The 14,659-nt window shown below is 40.9% G+C and overlaps 1 protein-coding gene across 1 annotated transcript in view; it reads right to left on the bottom strand.

Annotated features, from left to right (window-relative positions):
• LOC134753290 (endoribonuclease Dcr-1) overlaps positions 1-13,535 on the bottom strand; it is an 88,620-nt gene extending 75,085 nt beyond the window's left edge. The window contains exons 1-6 of the mRNA XM_063689136.1: positions 13,254-13,535; positions 11,448-11,596; positions 8,571-8,730; positions 7,117-7,242; positions 4,478-4,601; positions 1,640-1,943 (exon numbers count right to left, since the gene is read on the bottom strand). Coding sequence (XP_063545206.1) covers positions 1,640-1,943; positions 4,478-4,601; positions 7,117-7,242; positions 8,571-8,730; positions 11,448-11,596 — 863 coding nt within the window. The 5' untranslated portion in view covers positions 13,254-13,535. The remainder of the gene's footprint in view (positions 1-1,639; positions 1,944-4,477; positions 4,602-7,116; positions 7,243-8,570; positions 8,731-11,447; positions 11,597-13,253) is intronic.
• Between the last annotated feature and the right edge of the window lie 1,124 nt (positions 13,536-14,659).

The following is a 14,659-nucleotide window of genomic DNA, read 5'->3' as shown; positions in this document are numbered from 1 at the left end:
TATACTGAGCAACTTTTACTTTTTTTTTTTTTTTTTTTTATGAAATAGGAGGCAAACGAGCAGACGGATCACCTGATGGAAAGCGATTACCGCCGCCCATGGACACCCGCAACACCAGAGGGGTTGTAAGTGCGTTGCCGGCCTTTAAGATGGGAATACGCTCTTTTCTTGAAGGTTTGAAGGTCATATCGGTCCGGAAATACCGCAGGCGACAGTTCATTCCACAGTTTAGCTGTGCGAGGCAGGAAGTTTCTAGAGAAACGTACAGTTGAGGACTGCCAACCATCTAAGTGGTGAGGATGGTAATGTTTTCGCGTAGGGCGATGGCGAAAAGAAGCTGCAGGGATTAATCCGAACAATTCCTCGGAGCACTCCCCGTTATACACGCGATAGAAAATGCAGAGCGAGGCCACATCTCTACGCAGCGCCAAGGAGTCAAGCCGTTCCGAAGTACGCTGGCAGTCGACAATTCGAGTCGCTCTTCGCTGGATGCGGTCCAGAGGGAGAAGCTGGTATTGGGGTGCCCCTGCCCATAGATGAGAACAGTATTCCATGTGTGGGCGAACCTGCGCTTTATACAGCTGTAGGCGGTGGGCCGGCGTGAAATACTGTCTCGATCTGTTGAGCACACCGAGCTTTTTTGAGGCTAATTTGGCCTTACCCTCTAAATGGCCGCGGAACTGGACTTCACTCGAAATGTCGACGCCGAGGATTCCGATACTGGCTGCGGCAGTCAGGGGAGTGCTCTCAAAACGAGGTGATACGACAAATTCTAACTTTTTTGCGGTAAACGCGCAAACCTGTGTCTTGGCAGGGTTAAAACGGACTAAGTTTAGTCGACCCCATTCAGACCACCAAGACCACTATGGGACCAATCAAGAAATCGCGAAAAAAAATTTACCCTCCTATATAGAAAATGGACCAGCCAAAACGTATGAAACAGCCAGATTTTTTTGCACTTATTCTTTTGCCACCTTGTATATTTTTATAAGGTGCAACTTTTTTGTGGTGCAATCAAAACAAAATTCAGAGGGTCTGTCTGACATCCATGCTCGACGCTCCAGACGCTTTAAATTCTAAATGGTACTTAGTCGTGAAGTCACGTCCATGTACATAGCAGCTGTCTTAATTTATAAATATAAAACAATTTATAATTGACCGTGAACTATTTTGTTCATGTATAAAGTAGTAGGAGTTATGGATTCTGAAAAAAGAAGCTATAAATCACTCATGTAAAATTTAGTTTTTTCTCCGTAAGTGTAATGAAAAACATTGTGTGTAACTCCGGGGGTAAGAATATTGCTACTCGAGTCTTTAATTCACTCCAGCCTGCGGCTGTCGTGAATATATAGACTCTCGTACAATATTTCACTTACCCCCCACATTGCACAATGTACTATTTTCGTTAAATGGTAAGGAGTCCAAAGTTACCAATATTTCCATTTTGGTAGTTTAAACTTAAAAAAACATACAGCTGCGAATAATTTTGACATGACAAGTGCTATGAGGGCCATTTTATAAGTCCATCTGGCTCTCCTCTCCTCTAGCGTTCTGATGTTCCACTCCAACTTGCTGTACATCTCGAAGTGGTCGCGACAAACCATACACCTGCAAAACATGTTGACAAGTGAAACCACACCTTTTCCCGCCGTCCATGTCCTCAGCCAGATCCATCTGGCTGCACAGCCTCTCCTCTAGCCTTCTGATGTTCCACTCCAACTTGCTGTACATCTCGAAGTGGTCGCGACAAACCATACACCTGCAAAACATGTTGACAAGTATGAAACCACACCTTTTCCCGCCGTCCATGTCCTCAGCCAGATCCATCTGGCTGCACAGCCTCTCCTCTAGCCTTCTGATGTTCCACTCCAGCTTGCTGTACATCTCGAAGTCATCCACGTTCTCGCGAACACCGAACTCTTGTAAGGTGATTTGTTTGGCACCTGTTTGAAAAAATTACAACACAATATAGATTCTTATAGATTGACCTTATTGTCGATGGCGCTTACGCCATTATAAACGATGCTCCGATATAAATACAATGCCGCGCGACGCTGTGCTTCGTAAGCGCCATCGACAATAAGGCTACGCGCGCACTACGGATTTCTACCGTGCGTTTTTTTTTCCGCAAAGTCTGTGAAGTATGCAACCTCCTTGAAGTGCGCGCACTGCGGAAAATAATCTGTATGCGGATTAAAATCTGTGGTTTGCTGCAGATTGGTTGCGGTGCGGCGCCGCACGAATTTTCTGCATCCTAAGGACTATTGAATAAATCCGCGCACTGCGGAATAAAATCCGTGCGGACACCGGCCGGCAGCCATCCAGTGACGCAGTTGTTCTCGCGACACGGTGCTGCTGCAGCACGCGCGGTCATGTCGTCGCCTAGCGCGTCTCCGAATTTTCAACGTCCGTTCTTAACTTGAGTTGGGACTAGAATGGCAAAACGTGCGGATATTTCACCGCTGTGCGCGTACTGGACACACACGGTTTTTTTTCCTTTGCGTATTTAAAAACGCACCGCAACTCGCCGCACCGTAGTGCGCGCGTGGCTTAAGGTTCCTTTTCATAGAAAATGCCCCATATAATTTGTACACAACGTTTACAAAATACACAACGTTTGAATACTTATATATTATTTCCAAAACAAATGCTCCTCAATCCTCAATTGCAAACAACAATTGACATTTTATTTCGCATAAGAGTCCTATCTGCCAGCAAGCTCGGCCAATTGCACCTTCCCATACAAACGGAGTTCCCGCTCTCATTTTAAAACTACGTGTTGGATTGTAATGAAACTTTGCACATACAATGACATGAGGTATATCTAGGTCTGAAATTAGTTTATATAGCTCCAGTTTATAAAACAAACGAAATAGAGCGAAAACAAGTTTTGTATGAAAAACTTTATTTCGCTGTATTTAACTATGGTATCTGAAGCTACATAAACTAATTACAGACATAGATATACCTTATCCTATTGTAAGTACAGTTTCAGAGCAATCGAGCTAGTCGTTTTAAAATGAGAGCGGAACTACCTTTGTATGGAGAACCGAGCTTGCCGGAGACCCATAAAACATCATGTCAAATTATATTAGATGTGACGTCAAATAAAATTCCTTTGAAATAAAACTATGAAAACGGATTATATCGCGTATATTGTATTTATAATACATCCCGACGTTTCGAACTCTTTACAGCGTTCGTGGTCAACGGGTGACAATTCCTTTGTTTTTCCTACGCTGGCGGTAATTTGGCGTTCTTGAACGCATCATAGATGGTTTTTGATATGAGTTATGAGTGTAGATAGAAGACTTTTACAGTTCAGTCACCATGTTATAATATGTTACTCTTCGAAGGCCGCAATAGTTATTTGTACAACAAGAGAGGAAAGTTGGTTTTTCTTGCGAGTGTTTATTTTGAGTCCCAAGAAAGCGAAAGATTCTATAATTGAATCACGAGCGAAGCGAGTGATTCTAAGGTAGAATCTTGAGCGTAGCGAGGGACTCAAAAACACGAAATGTAAAATAACTTTGCTCTCGTGTTGCACACATAATTTTTCACCTCAGTAGTGAGAACATATTAAAGGTTAAAATGTATTTCGAATTACACAGAATAAACAGAAAAAAAAAAGTATTATAATATGTACGATACGATACGATAAGTTACGATACGATACGATACGATACGGGACGGGACGGGACGGGACCGGACCGTACCGTACCGTACCTTACCGTACCGTACCGTACCGTACCGTACCGTACCGTAGTATGAAGTTCATGGCCTTCACTAAATTAAAAAGCTACATTGTTTCACTCCCTGGAGTGAGGAAAGTCGCACTTTCCACACTCCAGGGAGTGACGAAAGTAGGCTTGTTCGAGCTGCTGAGGTGAAAAAATATTTGTCACACTCTTATAGCTTTAGAGTAAAGCTACCTCGTTTCACGCAAAATAGGCACATTGGATGTCGATTTGCGGAAAATGCCCAGCATAACTAAAAACTAACTTTTTTTTTAATACCACGTCGGTGGCAATCAAGCATACGGCCCGCCTGATGGTAAGCAGTTACCGTAGCCTATGGACGCCTGCAACACCGTTCGTTGAGCTCTGGCAACCTTACTTACCGGCAGGAACACAACACTATGAGTAGGGTCTAGTGTTATTTGGCTGCGGTTTTCTGTAAGGTGGAGGTACCTCCCCAGTTGGGCTCTGCTCTAGATCTGGAATGACATCCGCTTTCCTGTGCCCTACCACACAAAGCGAGATGTCATTCACAGTGCCATAACCTCTCTTTTGGACGTAGTTTAAGGACATATCCGGGTCCGGACGCAGTTTAAGGACATACCCGGGTAACTAACTCTTATAGCTCTACAAATCGGGTCAGATATTTTTGTGTAACATATTATTGCAGGTGACATACATATGGTGCTACTTTCCCACACTAGTGCGATTGTATGTATAGTAGTGGTTTGTATACTGACATGATTCCTCCTTCTCATCAGGTGTATTCTCAGCATCAGGGTCCGATCTCTTGGCGGGGAAGAGCGGGTAAGTCAGCCCGAGGACCCTCGGCTGAGACGGACTTGACTTGTAGAGGTCCATTATCTGTTGAAGAACGTTTTTATTAGAGTTCCGTACCCAAAGGGTAAAAACGGGACCCTATTACTAAGCCTCCGCTGTCCGTCTGTCTGTCTGTCACCAGGCTGTATCTCATGAACCGTGATAGCTAGACAGTTGAAATATTCACAGATGATGTATATCTGTTGCTATAACAACAAATACTAAAAAGTACGGAACCCTCGGTGCGCGGGTCCGACTCGCACTTGGCCGTTTTTTAATAATCTCGAGCAGTGGGAACAGTAATAATTTAAACATAATTTAATTTAAACATGTCGAGCGTTTTTCGACTTAAAATACGTGAGTGACCCGTTATTAATATATTTAAGAGTAATAATAATAATAATTTACCTTTTTAATAGACCTTATACATCTCTAAGTAATTGTACTACGTTAGTTTGAATTGGTAGTTGCAGTTAGTTGTATTATAATTGTTGATGTATTATTATAATTTTTTTGCTTGTATGTAAATTCAATGTTGACGTGCACTTGCCCTTGTGGCCTATTTGCTGAATAAATGTTGAAGATTGAATATAAAAAAAATATTTCAATAAGAGGAGCTTTGAAGAACATATTACTTTAAATTTCAAAGTTTATGGCTGTGCGAAACTGTTTTCTTTACATTTAGATAGAAAATAAAAATTGCAATATCACTAACCCGCCAAAGACGTCAACTGACGCGCGCGGCCACAGCCCAATGCATTCAGACAAGATTCACAATGATCAAAGAGGTAATGAACAGTCGCCATCAGATATATCGGAACGGCCAATTAGCTCACAAATATCTGAACACGCCTCTATGAGGGCTATCGTTTTTGTGCTCACCAGTTGGCGCCACTGTAGATGTAGGTCCAGAAAAACAGATCTCAAAATTCTTCTATGCTTATTTTTATAAAATCAATACGTTCTAATAGTGTCCGAATAGATTTGCATTTAAAAAATCGTTACGTGAGTACTTTGCTGGCAGAACGATGAATTCTTAGTGTTTCTGTTTTGAAAGTTTCATCTGATATCTTATGTATTTGTATGTATGTATATTGTATGTATTTATATATACAGATATATGTATGTATGTCTATGCCTATGCATTATTTAACTATACTTGTATGTATGTAATCACTATGTTGCACCGCCTACAAATTCTCTGCTTTGCCCGAAGGTTGACTGGTACTGGTAGAGAATGCCTCATAGCATTAAGTCCGCCTTTTGTACGATTGTATTTTCTTTTGTGCAATAAAGATTAAATAAATAAATAAATAATATACACGAAGGTATTTTGAGGTCTAAATGTGCCATTTTTTCAACCTGTTTAATTTTGCACATATTTTAGTTGGCACTTTTTTTATCACTAACATGTATTGAGCTATATCTATTGTTTACCATGATTAATCAAAAATGGAGAAAGATTTACCACAATTATGAATAAGGAGTGAAAATTCCCGATAAAAAAGCTTGAAACCCCCAAAACTTCTATGTATTTGACATTTTGAAAGACCTCCATTTATACTAGCGCCCCTAGCGGCGAAATTAAACGCGGTAACCGCTCATTGTCAAGGCGTTAAAGCACGTGTTCAGAATCAGAATCAGAATCAAATGTTTTATTCGTGATAAACTCCGCATGAGTACAATTTGGAGCTCTTCAAGGCAAGAGTTAATAGGTATCTCATAGGTAAGCGTGCTCCACCGTAGACCACATCATCACTTACCATCAGGTGGGATCGTGGTCAAACGCCTGCCTATTCATCATAAAAAAAAAAAAACTTAAAACTAAAATTACATACAGAAGTATAACTAAAACTATAGGAATTTATAAAATAGGTAGGAGTTAAAGTTTACCACGAAAATGGTCTCGCCTCAGCATAATGCTGACCCGAAAGTCAGCGCTGATCTTCCGGCGGGACCATTTTGGGTCACGAGCGCAGCCGTACGACACGGCCCAACCATACGCTGAACGCAGCCTTTGCAGCAGCGACCAGCGCCATCTTGTCTACTGTCTATGGCAGTGTTCAGATATTTTTAAGCACCTGGGCCGCTCCGATATATCTGATGGCGATAGATTAAGGCCGTTCCATCGGTTTGCCGCTGTCTCTGTCACATTTCGCAAGAAAGAACGGGAAAGATCATGCGCGCCAAGTGTCAATTTTGATCGAATTTTGTCAATTTTTATTTATTTTAAAAACGTTACCCTACAATATCGAAATTCGAAAGCTATTAAATTATTATTTAAGTTAACATTGTTTTTTCTTCTTTTTTTGTTTATAGTATCACATAATAAATAACCGAGTAAAGTTGGATTAAAAGTCCGAGTTAGAGGTTACTTTGGGAATTAATTGTATCGAGCGAAGTTTCATAATTCGTGTATCGGAAGCTATGATATTAAAGATAATATAGTCAAGAACTACATATATTTTTTCCACGTCTACGAATATCAATGCCTCTTAGAAAAACAGGATCATATAAGGAGATTTTTCGCCTTCTGGCTCAGGGAACCGCCTTAACTTACTGTTTGCAAGTGTGCGTCGGTGTGCACCAGATGACAGCTGTCAACGACGAGCACGTTCACCCTGGTTATGGTGATGACGCCGTCTTCCAGGAGTTGACGGAACACTGTGGAAGTGCACACTATCACCTGGGAGACAGAGAACAAAATCAGATATTGACCGTAGTAAACAATGTTATTATGTAATGACAAAGATAGATATAACTCCGTAATAGATGGATACAGTCTAAGGAAAAAACGTGCCTCGAAAATGACGAAAATTTGATTTTCGATTAGATGTCGCTACTTTGCCTTTGGCCTACTCTCGTATAGAGGGCGTTGACGGTTTCGTTTGTTATTTAACAATTTTAACGCATATCAGTGAAAGAAAATGGGTCAAAATCATAAAAATAATTAATGCAAATAAAAAAAAACAATTATTCATATTTAAATACATTTTATCGTATTTTTATATAAATCTTCATTTTTGGTAAAGTGTGTCGATAGATGGCAGTGAATTTACTGTGGTTACAAAATTTACTATGACAGTACCGCTCTATAATATTATATCCAAAGAGATAGATAATTATCATTACCAAAGAGGTTTGGTAATGATAAAGATTTGATTAGGCATGGTTTATATCCCATAGCCCAGTATTTAGTTCATCGCTTTCATCCAGGAGCCTAGATCATTTCAGATTCTATCAACTCTCAATAGTCCTTATTGGCTGGTGCTGCCTCTGCGTGCGTCCCATGACACGGGCAAGGGCAGCATCCGCTCGGCTTATTAAAGTGTCGAAAGGGCTCTACGTGTTGGCTTCGGCTCCGCACACACCTCCCGAATGTCCGAAACACCATTGTTCCGTGATGGGAAAGAAATATTATAAAAAACCGGCCAAGTGCGAGTCGGACTCGCGTTCCAAGGATCCGTACATTACACAATTTTTAACAATGTATTTTTTTATGTGAAACGTGACTGAAATGTCTTTAAAAACCAGTAGGGGTTGGATCAAAAACTAAGTAATTAAGTCCGACTCACGCTTGACTGCACATTTCTAATAGATTTTCCTGTCATGTATAGGTAAAGAACTATTTTGTGTATTTTTTTCACAATTTTAGACCCAGTAGTTTCGGAGATAAATGGGGGGGGGGTGGTCATTTTTTGGCTATTTTCTTAAAAACATCTAAACTATATATTTTATATTTCCGAAACTATAGGGTGTAAAATGTTGAAAAAAATACACAAAATTGCAGTCAAGCGTGAGTCGGACTTAATTACTTAGTTTTTGATTCGACCCTACGGGTTTTTAAAGACTTTCACATAAAAAAAAATTGTTAAAAATACTGTATTGTATAATGTGGAACCCTATGAACGCAAGCCCGACTCGCACTTGGCCGGTTTTTGAATTTACCGCCTTTTTCTACTGACAAAGTGGCTGTGCCAGAGTACCTATACCTATACTGTCAGTGGTCCTCACCTCCTTAACCTCGACCTCCTGCGTCCAATCTTCAATATCTCCATAATCAGTCGCACTAGCAACCGCGAGGTCAGTCAGGATTCGGAGTTCATACGCCGCACAAGGGACCCGAGAGGCACGGGTCACGAAGATGGAGCGCTGCTTTCCGGCTGAGAATAGTCTGGAATAAACAAACACATCAATTTAATTTAACTGTTAATACTAATTAATTACCAACTCCTAGTCACGGCATGCCGAGCCTTGCGTGGTGAGTCCGATTGTCCCGAAATTGTCTCTGGTCTCGTGCGTCTGTTTATTCCGGACGTCCCTCGATAGCCCTCAGACCATGACAACGCGATCTATTGGCCGTGCGGCCGCGCCGGCGCGCACCGTATCGCCATAGAGTAACTTATTCTAGAGCGGTACTGTCATAGTAAATTTTGTAACCCCAGTAAATTCACTGCCATCTGTCGACACACTTTAAAACTAAAAATGAAGATTTATAAAAATACGATAAAATGTATTTAAATATGGATAAATGATTTTTTTTATTTGCATTAATTATTTTTATGATTTTGATCCATGTTCTTTCACTGATATGCGTTAAAATTGTTAAATAACAAACGAAACCGTCAACGCCATCTATACGACAGTAGGCCAAAGCTAGTAGCGCCCTCTGAACGAGAATCAAATTTTCTTGATTTTCGAGGCACGTTTTTTCCTTAGACTGTATCCATCTATTACGGAGTTATATCTATCTTTGGTATCGCGCAGGAACTAGCCGCTGCCCCGCGCCCGCCCACTGCTCAATGCGCTCCTGGCATCGACGCCTAAGTGCGACCTATTTGCGTGGCGATGGACGGCAGTGTATAATGAATGCCTGAGATTCTGTGAGGCGATGGATGCTAGGTGCTCAACTGTTCCAATATAATTTGTCTGTCTGTCTATACTAATGTAATGTGCTATTATTTTTGTTATAATTGTTGCTGTTTTATGTATTATTATTGCTGTTAGTTTTAAGTTTCGTGACGCATTGGTTCAACTGTAATGTCATGTAAACATTCTTATCAATAAATAAAAAATAGTCTTGTCTTAAGGTGCAGTCCCAGTCAGCAGTTTTAGAAAAAATTTTGCGCATTTTAGATCATAATTTTTTTTTTTTTTAACTAGCCCATTATGGTGTCCCACTGCTGGGCAAAGGCCTCTCCCCTTGTTTTCCACGACTCCCGATATAGTGCCTCCTCCGGCCAGTTGTTGAGAAAGGTGTCTAGGTCGTCCCGCCATCTCCGTCTGGGCCTGCCGGGTCCGCGCCCCTCTTCTGGCATCCATTTGGTGGCTATGCTAGCCCATCTGTCTGGATGCATGCGGCAGACGTGACCGGCCCAGTCCCATTTGAGCCTAGCAGTCTTCTCACCGACGTCAGCAATGCGGGTTTTAGCGCGCAGCGTGGTGTTCCGGATACGATCGGTCCTCTTCACACCTAAAATGCTGCGCTCGATAGCCCGTTGGCATACCTTCAACTTGGACTTCTGACTCTCTGTGAGTGACCATGTTTGGGCACCGTAGGTTAGGACGGGCAGGATACACATGTCGACGAGTTTTCGCTTCAGTGACAGTGGAAGGCTACCCTTCATCAGCTCTTTCATGGACCATACTGCTCTTCCAGGCGTTTTCGACACGGCGCTCAATTTCTTTGTCTTGCCTGTTGTTGAAAGAGACTAACTGGCCCAAGTAAATATACTCGTCAACATAGTGTACAGTCTGCCCGTCTGCCGTAACCGTACGTTTCCTGCTGTTGGTCATCACTTGAGTTTTGGTTCGATTCATTTGAAGTCCAACTTGAAGGCTTGCATTGCTCAGGTCTTGGAGCATTACCTGAAGTTCTGCAGCGGAATGGGCAAAGAGAACGATGTCATCGGCGAAGCTAAGGTTTGATAACTTCCTGTCACCGATGACCACTCCTCTATCCTGCCAGGAAGCTGCTAGGCTCTTAAAGATTTCTTCTAGGGTGCTTGTAAATAATTTCGGAGACAACGGGTCACCCTGCTTGACACCTCGCTGTATTTGGAACGATGGACCGGATGACTGTAGCTTAACGTCCGCTGTACTATTGTTGTATATGGCTTTAATGAGATTTATATAGGTGGAATTAATACCTTGATTTTCGTGTGCATAATATGTTTGCCAAAACATATGAATAGCAATCTTCAGCCTTTCTCTAGTAAATTCATCGACGGGAAACCTGATTGATGAACAGTGATAGATTAGGCAGAGTATGAATACCTAAACTTAGTAGAACAGTCATAAAGTGGCGCCTTGAGTGCCTTGCAATAAGATAACATTTTTTCCCGGGACTAAAGTAATGCATTGCAATGCATTCCTCGTTTGTTCCAATACAATCAATATTCCTTACTTGTTGTTTTTATTAGTTTTACGCAACTGTATTAAAAACGTCGTTCGATACACGTGCGGAAATGTCATACTTCACTCGTCCCGAGTCTTGTCACTCGCCTACGGCTCGTGGCAAGATATCTCGGTACTCGTGGAGTAATGACATTTCCGCACTAGCATCGAAATGTACTATATCGCAAGGGTGCCCCCACTTTATGACTTTCTTCTACCAAGTTTAGGTATTTATACTCTGCCTATTTCGATCACTGCTGATTAATATCACGCTTCGGTTAAACTCGTCTTCATACGTGAAAGAAAAGAAATATACTTTCTCGTTTTACCTTACTTTGAATATGTTCGATTTAACCGGTTAAATTCGTTTCACAAAATCGAAAGACGAACGAATTTTGCATAAACCGGTATCTCAATACAACATTTATTTAACCGGTAACCAGGTGAATGAAGGTAACTAGTTTGAAAATAATAACGGGCCTTGGCTCCACTCACCCCCTGATCTCATGTGCCTCCTCGTGTAGCAACCGCGTGGCCGTGAACGCCGCCAGCTCGGCCGCTATGGTGTTGCGGGTGCGGGCTGCGGCCGCCAGCCGAGCCCCGCCCTCCGCCGCGGTGAAACGGGACCAGTTGCCCTCCGCCATCTTGAAAATTTTTATCAATATTAGTTAGCTTGGCATGAAATAGGTACTGAAAAATGTATTAACCCAGTCTGATCTGAGAACTCGGTATTCCGGGATCCCACGTCTTTTTTCAGTCCCGCTTGTTGCGGGATTACGAGCGCGGGATCCCGCGGGATGTGCGGGACTGCATACTGGACGTTGCGGAAGTTAACTATATCATACGCCTCCTATCTTATTTGTTCATCACCATATCGAGCTAATGCTCTTAAGTCATGAAGAAAGACATGACTCTTTATGAATCTGGGGAATCAAATATTTATGCTTTTAGCAAAAGCATTAAAAGGAATTCCAACAACTATTTAGTGGGGAAAAAAAGGGTTTTTTTCTGCAGTTGGCCATATAATTGCCTGTAAAATTCACAATAATTAGGCATACCAAGCATGACGCGTGTATGGACGTGCCGTTCACACATAAAAACGCGAGTGATTTTTGATGTATAGCGTGTCCGCCCTGTAGTGTGGACCCAGCTAATGGCTTACACTCCGTATGGTTGGTAGGACAAGGCTATGGATAGATAGATAGAATAGTCCTTACACACCTCACCTTGCACACCTCTGTACAAAATACAGCTTAAGTAATCAATTTGATGTTGCTGACTTTGCTTCTATTCTATATTCACAGTTGTATCGCACTTAAACTATCGTGAGACATATTTCAAAATATTTATCAGTATGGTTAAATAATAGTAAGTAAAAACTGTACTGATAAATATTTTCACAGTTGTATATTGGTTGAATACCTAATTAAGTCACATTACGAATAACTTTAAGTTAATAACTACTTTTCAGTAGACAACTTTACACAAAACAATAAAGTTTAAACTGTAAGACTACTCTTATTAAAAAAAGTGAGATACTCATCTTCCGAGCTGGTAACAAGACCCTACCAATAGTTGAGCCGGTGACACTCGGCGGTGAGGCCTTGAACAGAGTATCCAGTTTTAAATACCTGGGACATGTAATCACCGAGGATCTAAAGGACGATGCGGATGTTGAGAGGGAACGCAGAGCACCGGCAGTAAGAGCTAATATGTTGATTCGCAGGTTTGCGCGTTGTACAGTGGAGGTCAAGAAAACATTGTTCATGTCGTATTGCGAATCATTCTACATGTGCAGCCAGTGGATCAATTATACGAAGCGTGCTTACAGTGCTCTGCGTGTCCAGTTCAATAACGGCTTCAGGATGCTGTTGGGGCTACCACGCTTTTGCAGTGCATCAGGCATGTTTGCGGAAGCACGAATGGACGATTTTCATGCCATAATGAGAAAAAGAATCGCCTCTCAAATGTATCGCCTGCGGGGTAGCACCAACAGCTTGCTGGTAGATATAGCCGAGAGGTGGGATTGTCCGTTTTTTAGCCACTGGGCGTCGGCTCATCGTCCTGTTTACCGGGACCCCCAAAATAAGTAAAAAAAACTGTAATACCTAGGTTAAGATGTACTAACTCTAATATTATAAGTCTGTATATAACTTACAATCTATGGGCAATCTGGCCTGAAATAAAGAATTTTATTTTTATTATTATACAAATTAACGTTTATTCAAACTAATAACAAATAAATAACCCCAAAATTCCTTGCTCAAACTTAAAAAAATTGTACTGTGATTCGAAGCTCACCTTGGTAGGTTTATTTCGCTCCTTCCACAGAAACGTACCACCTAACACTTTGTTTATACTAAACAATGTATAGAAAACCCATTGTTTTACACTAAATTATGGCCTTCGTTTACTTTACATGGTTACCGAGTAATACACGCAAACTATGAAATATAACACCGAAACAAGTCGCACACAACCCAAAGCCTTGTATTATTGACAAAAAAACCTCTAAATAACACGTATTCGTTGTAGAAATTTAGGAAAACTTTACAAGTTTACGAGCAAGAAAGAAATGTAAAACTGTACCGTAGCAAAGTTCGATGACATTTCAATCGGCGTTTGGCATTACATTTCAGGTTCGAGACATATTTTAAACATCGCGTGCTGAAGTTGATATGAACGTAACGTAGATAAAAGCAAGCGCTTAAATAGTTTGGAAGCGTTTAGAGCACAGATTACTAAGTAGGTTTAGAGTAGAATATAAAGCTCGCTCCATACTACGCGGCGCGAAGCCGAATAGACCTGTACCGCTGGCTATATTTTGACCCCTAGGTTATAAAAATATTAAAGTCAATTCTGTTTTCGCTTATGAATACTTTGTTAAGATGTAAATCTTACATTTTGTTTTGTGTCATATATATAATTTGCTTTTCTAGTAATTTGTTATTTTGTGGTAATTATTTTTTATTTTGAATTATCTTGGAGAAAAAAATATTCGAGAGAAAACATGTAACTGTGTTGCATTTAGGATAGTGTTTTTAGTGTGAAAACATAGTTTGTGTCAATTACGTCCACTGCAATCTGATACTATGTCATAATATTCTAAATGACACAAAAAAAAATTAGAGTTAAAAAAAATTACTTAGGTCGAATTTAATCGTTTAAATAGGTCCATTAAATGATTTTGTGTCTTATTAAGGCATAGCTTCATAAGATATTTGATGATTTTGTTGTAACAGGCTGTCACCGTTACAAAAGAATATTAAAGATATTAGAGTTTACATCTTATTAATTTGAAATGCGGGATAAATAAGATGTATGAATTTGTGTCACTTGCATCCACTGCATAAACAAATATTACAAAAATATTATTTGCGTTCAAACGAAGCTAGCGGGCGGTCTGAATGGGCAACGGAGGCCGTGCAGGGTGGGGCCGCGGCGTGACCTTGCCGTACGCAACGCATGTTTACTTCGCCTGTGCGCCAAATTAACGCAACTTATTCAAAGAAGTTACGCAAACAACACAACAACAAGCAACAAGCAAGCAAAGAATGCGTCGAATTATCTTTTACCTATTTAAATCTCATAGATATTGTACAATGTCACCATTATGCAAAAGAACTGTAAGTACATGTTTGATTTGCGAGCGAGCTGGCAACATTGCGCAGGGAAATCTTAAAAATATCGCGTTTACGTGAACGCCA

The sequence above is a fragment of the Cydia strobilella genome, chromosome 26, assembly GCF_947568885.1.
Source record: "Cydia strobilella chromosome 26, ilCydStro3.1, whole genome shotgun sequence".
NCBI lineage: Eukaryota > Metazoa > Arthropoda > Insecta > Lepidoptera > Tortricidae > Cydia > Cydia strobilella.
The sequence above is the reverse complement of the archived record's forward strand: the minus strand, read 5'-3'. Positions and strand labels throughout refer to the sequence as shown.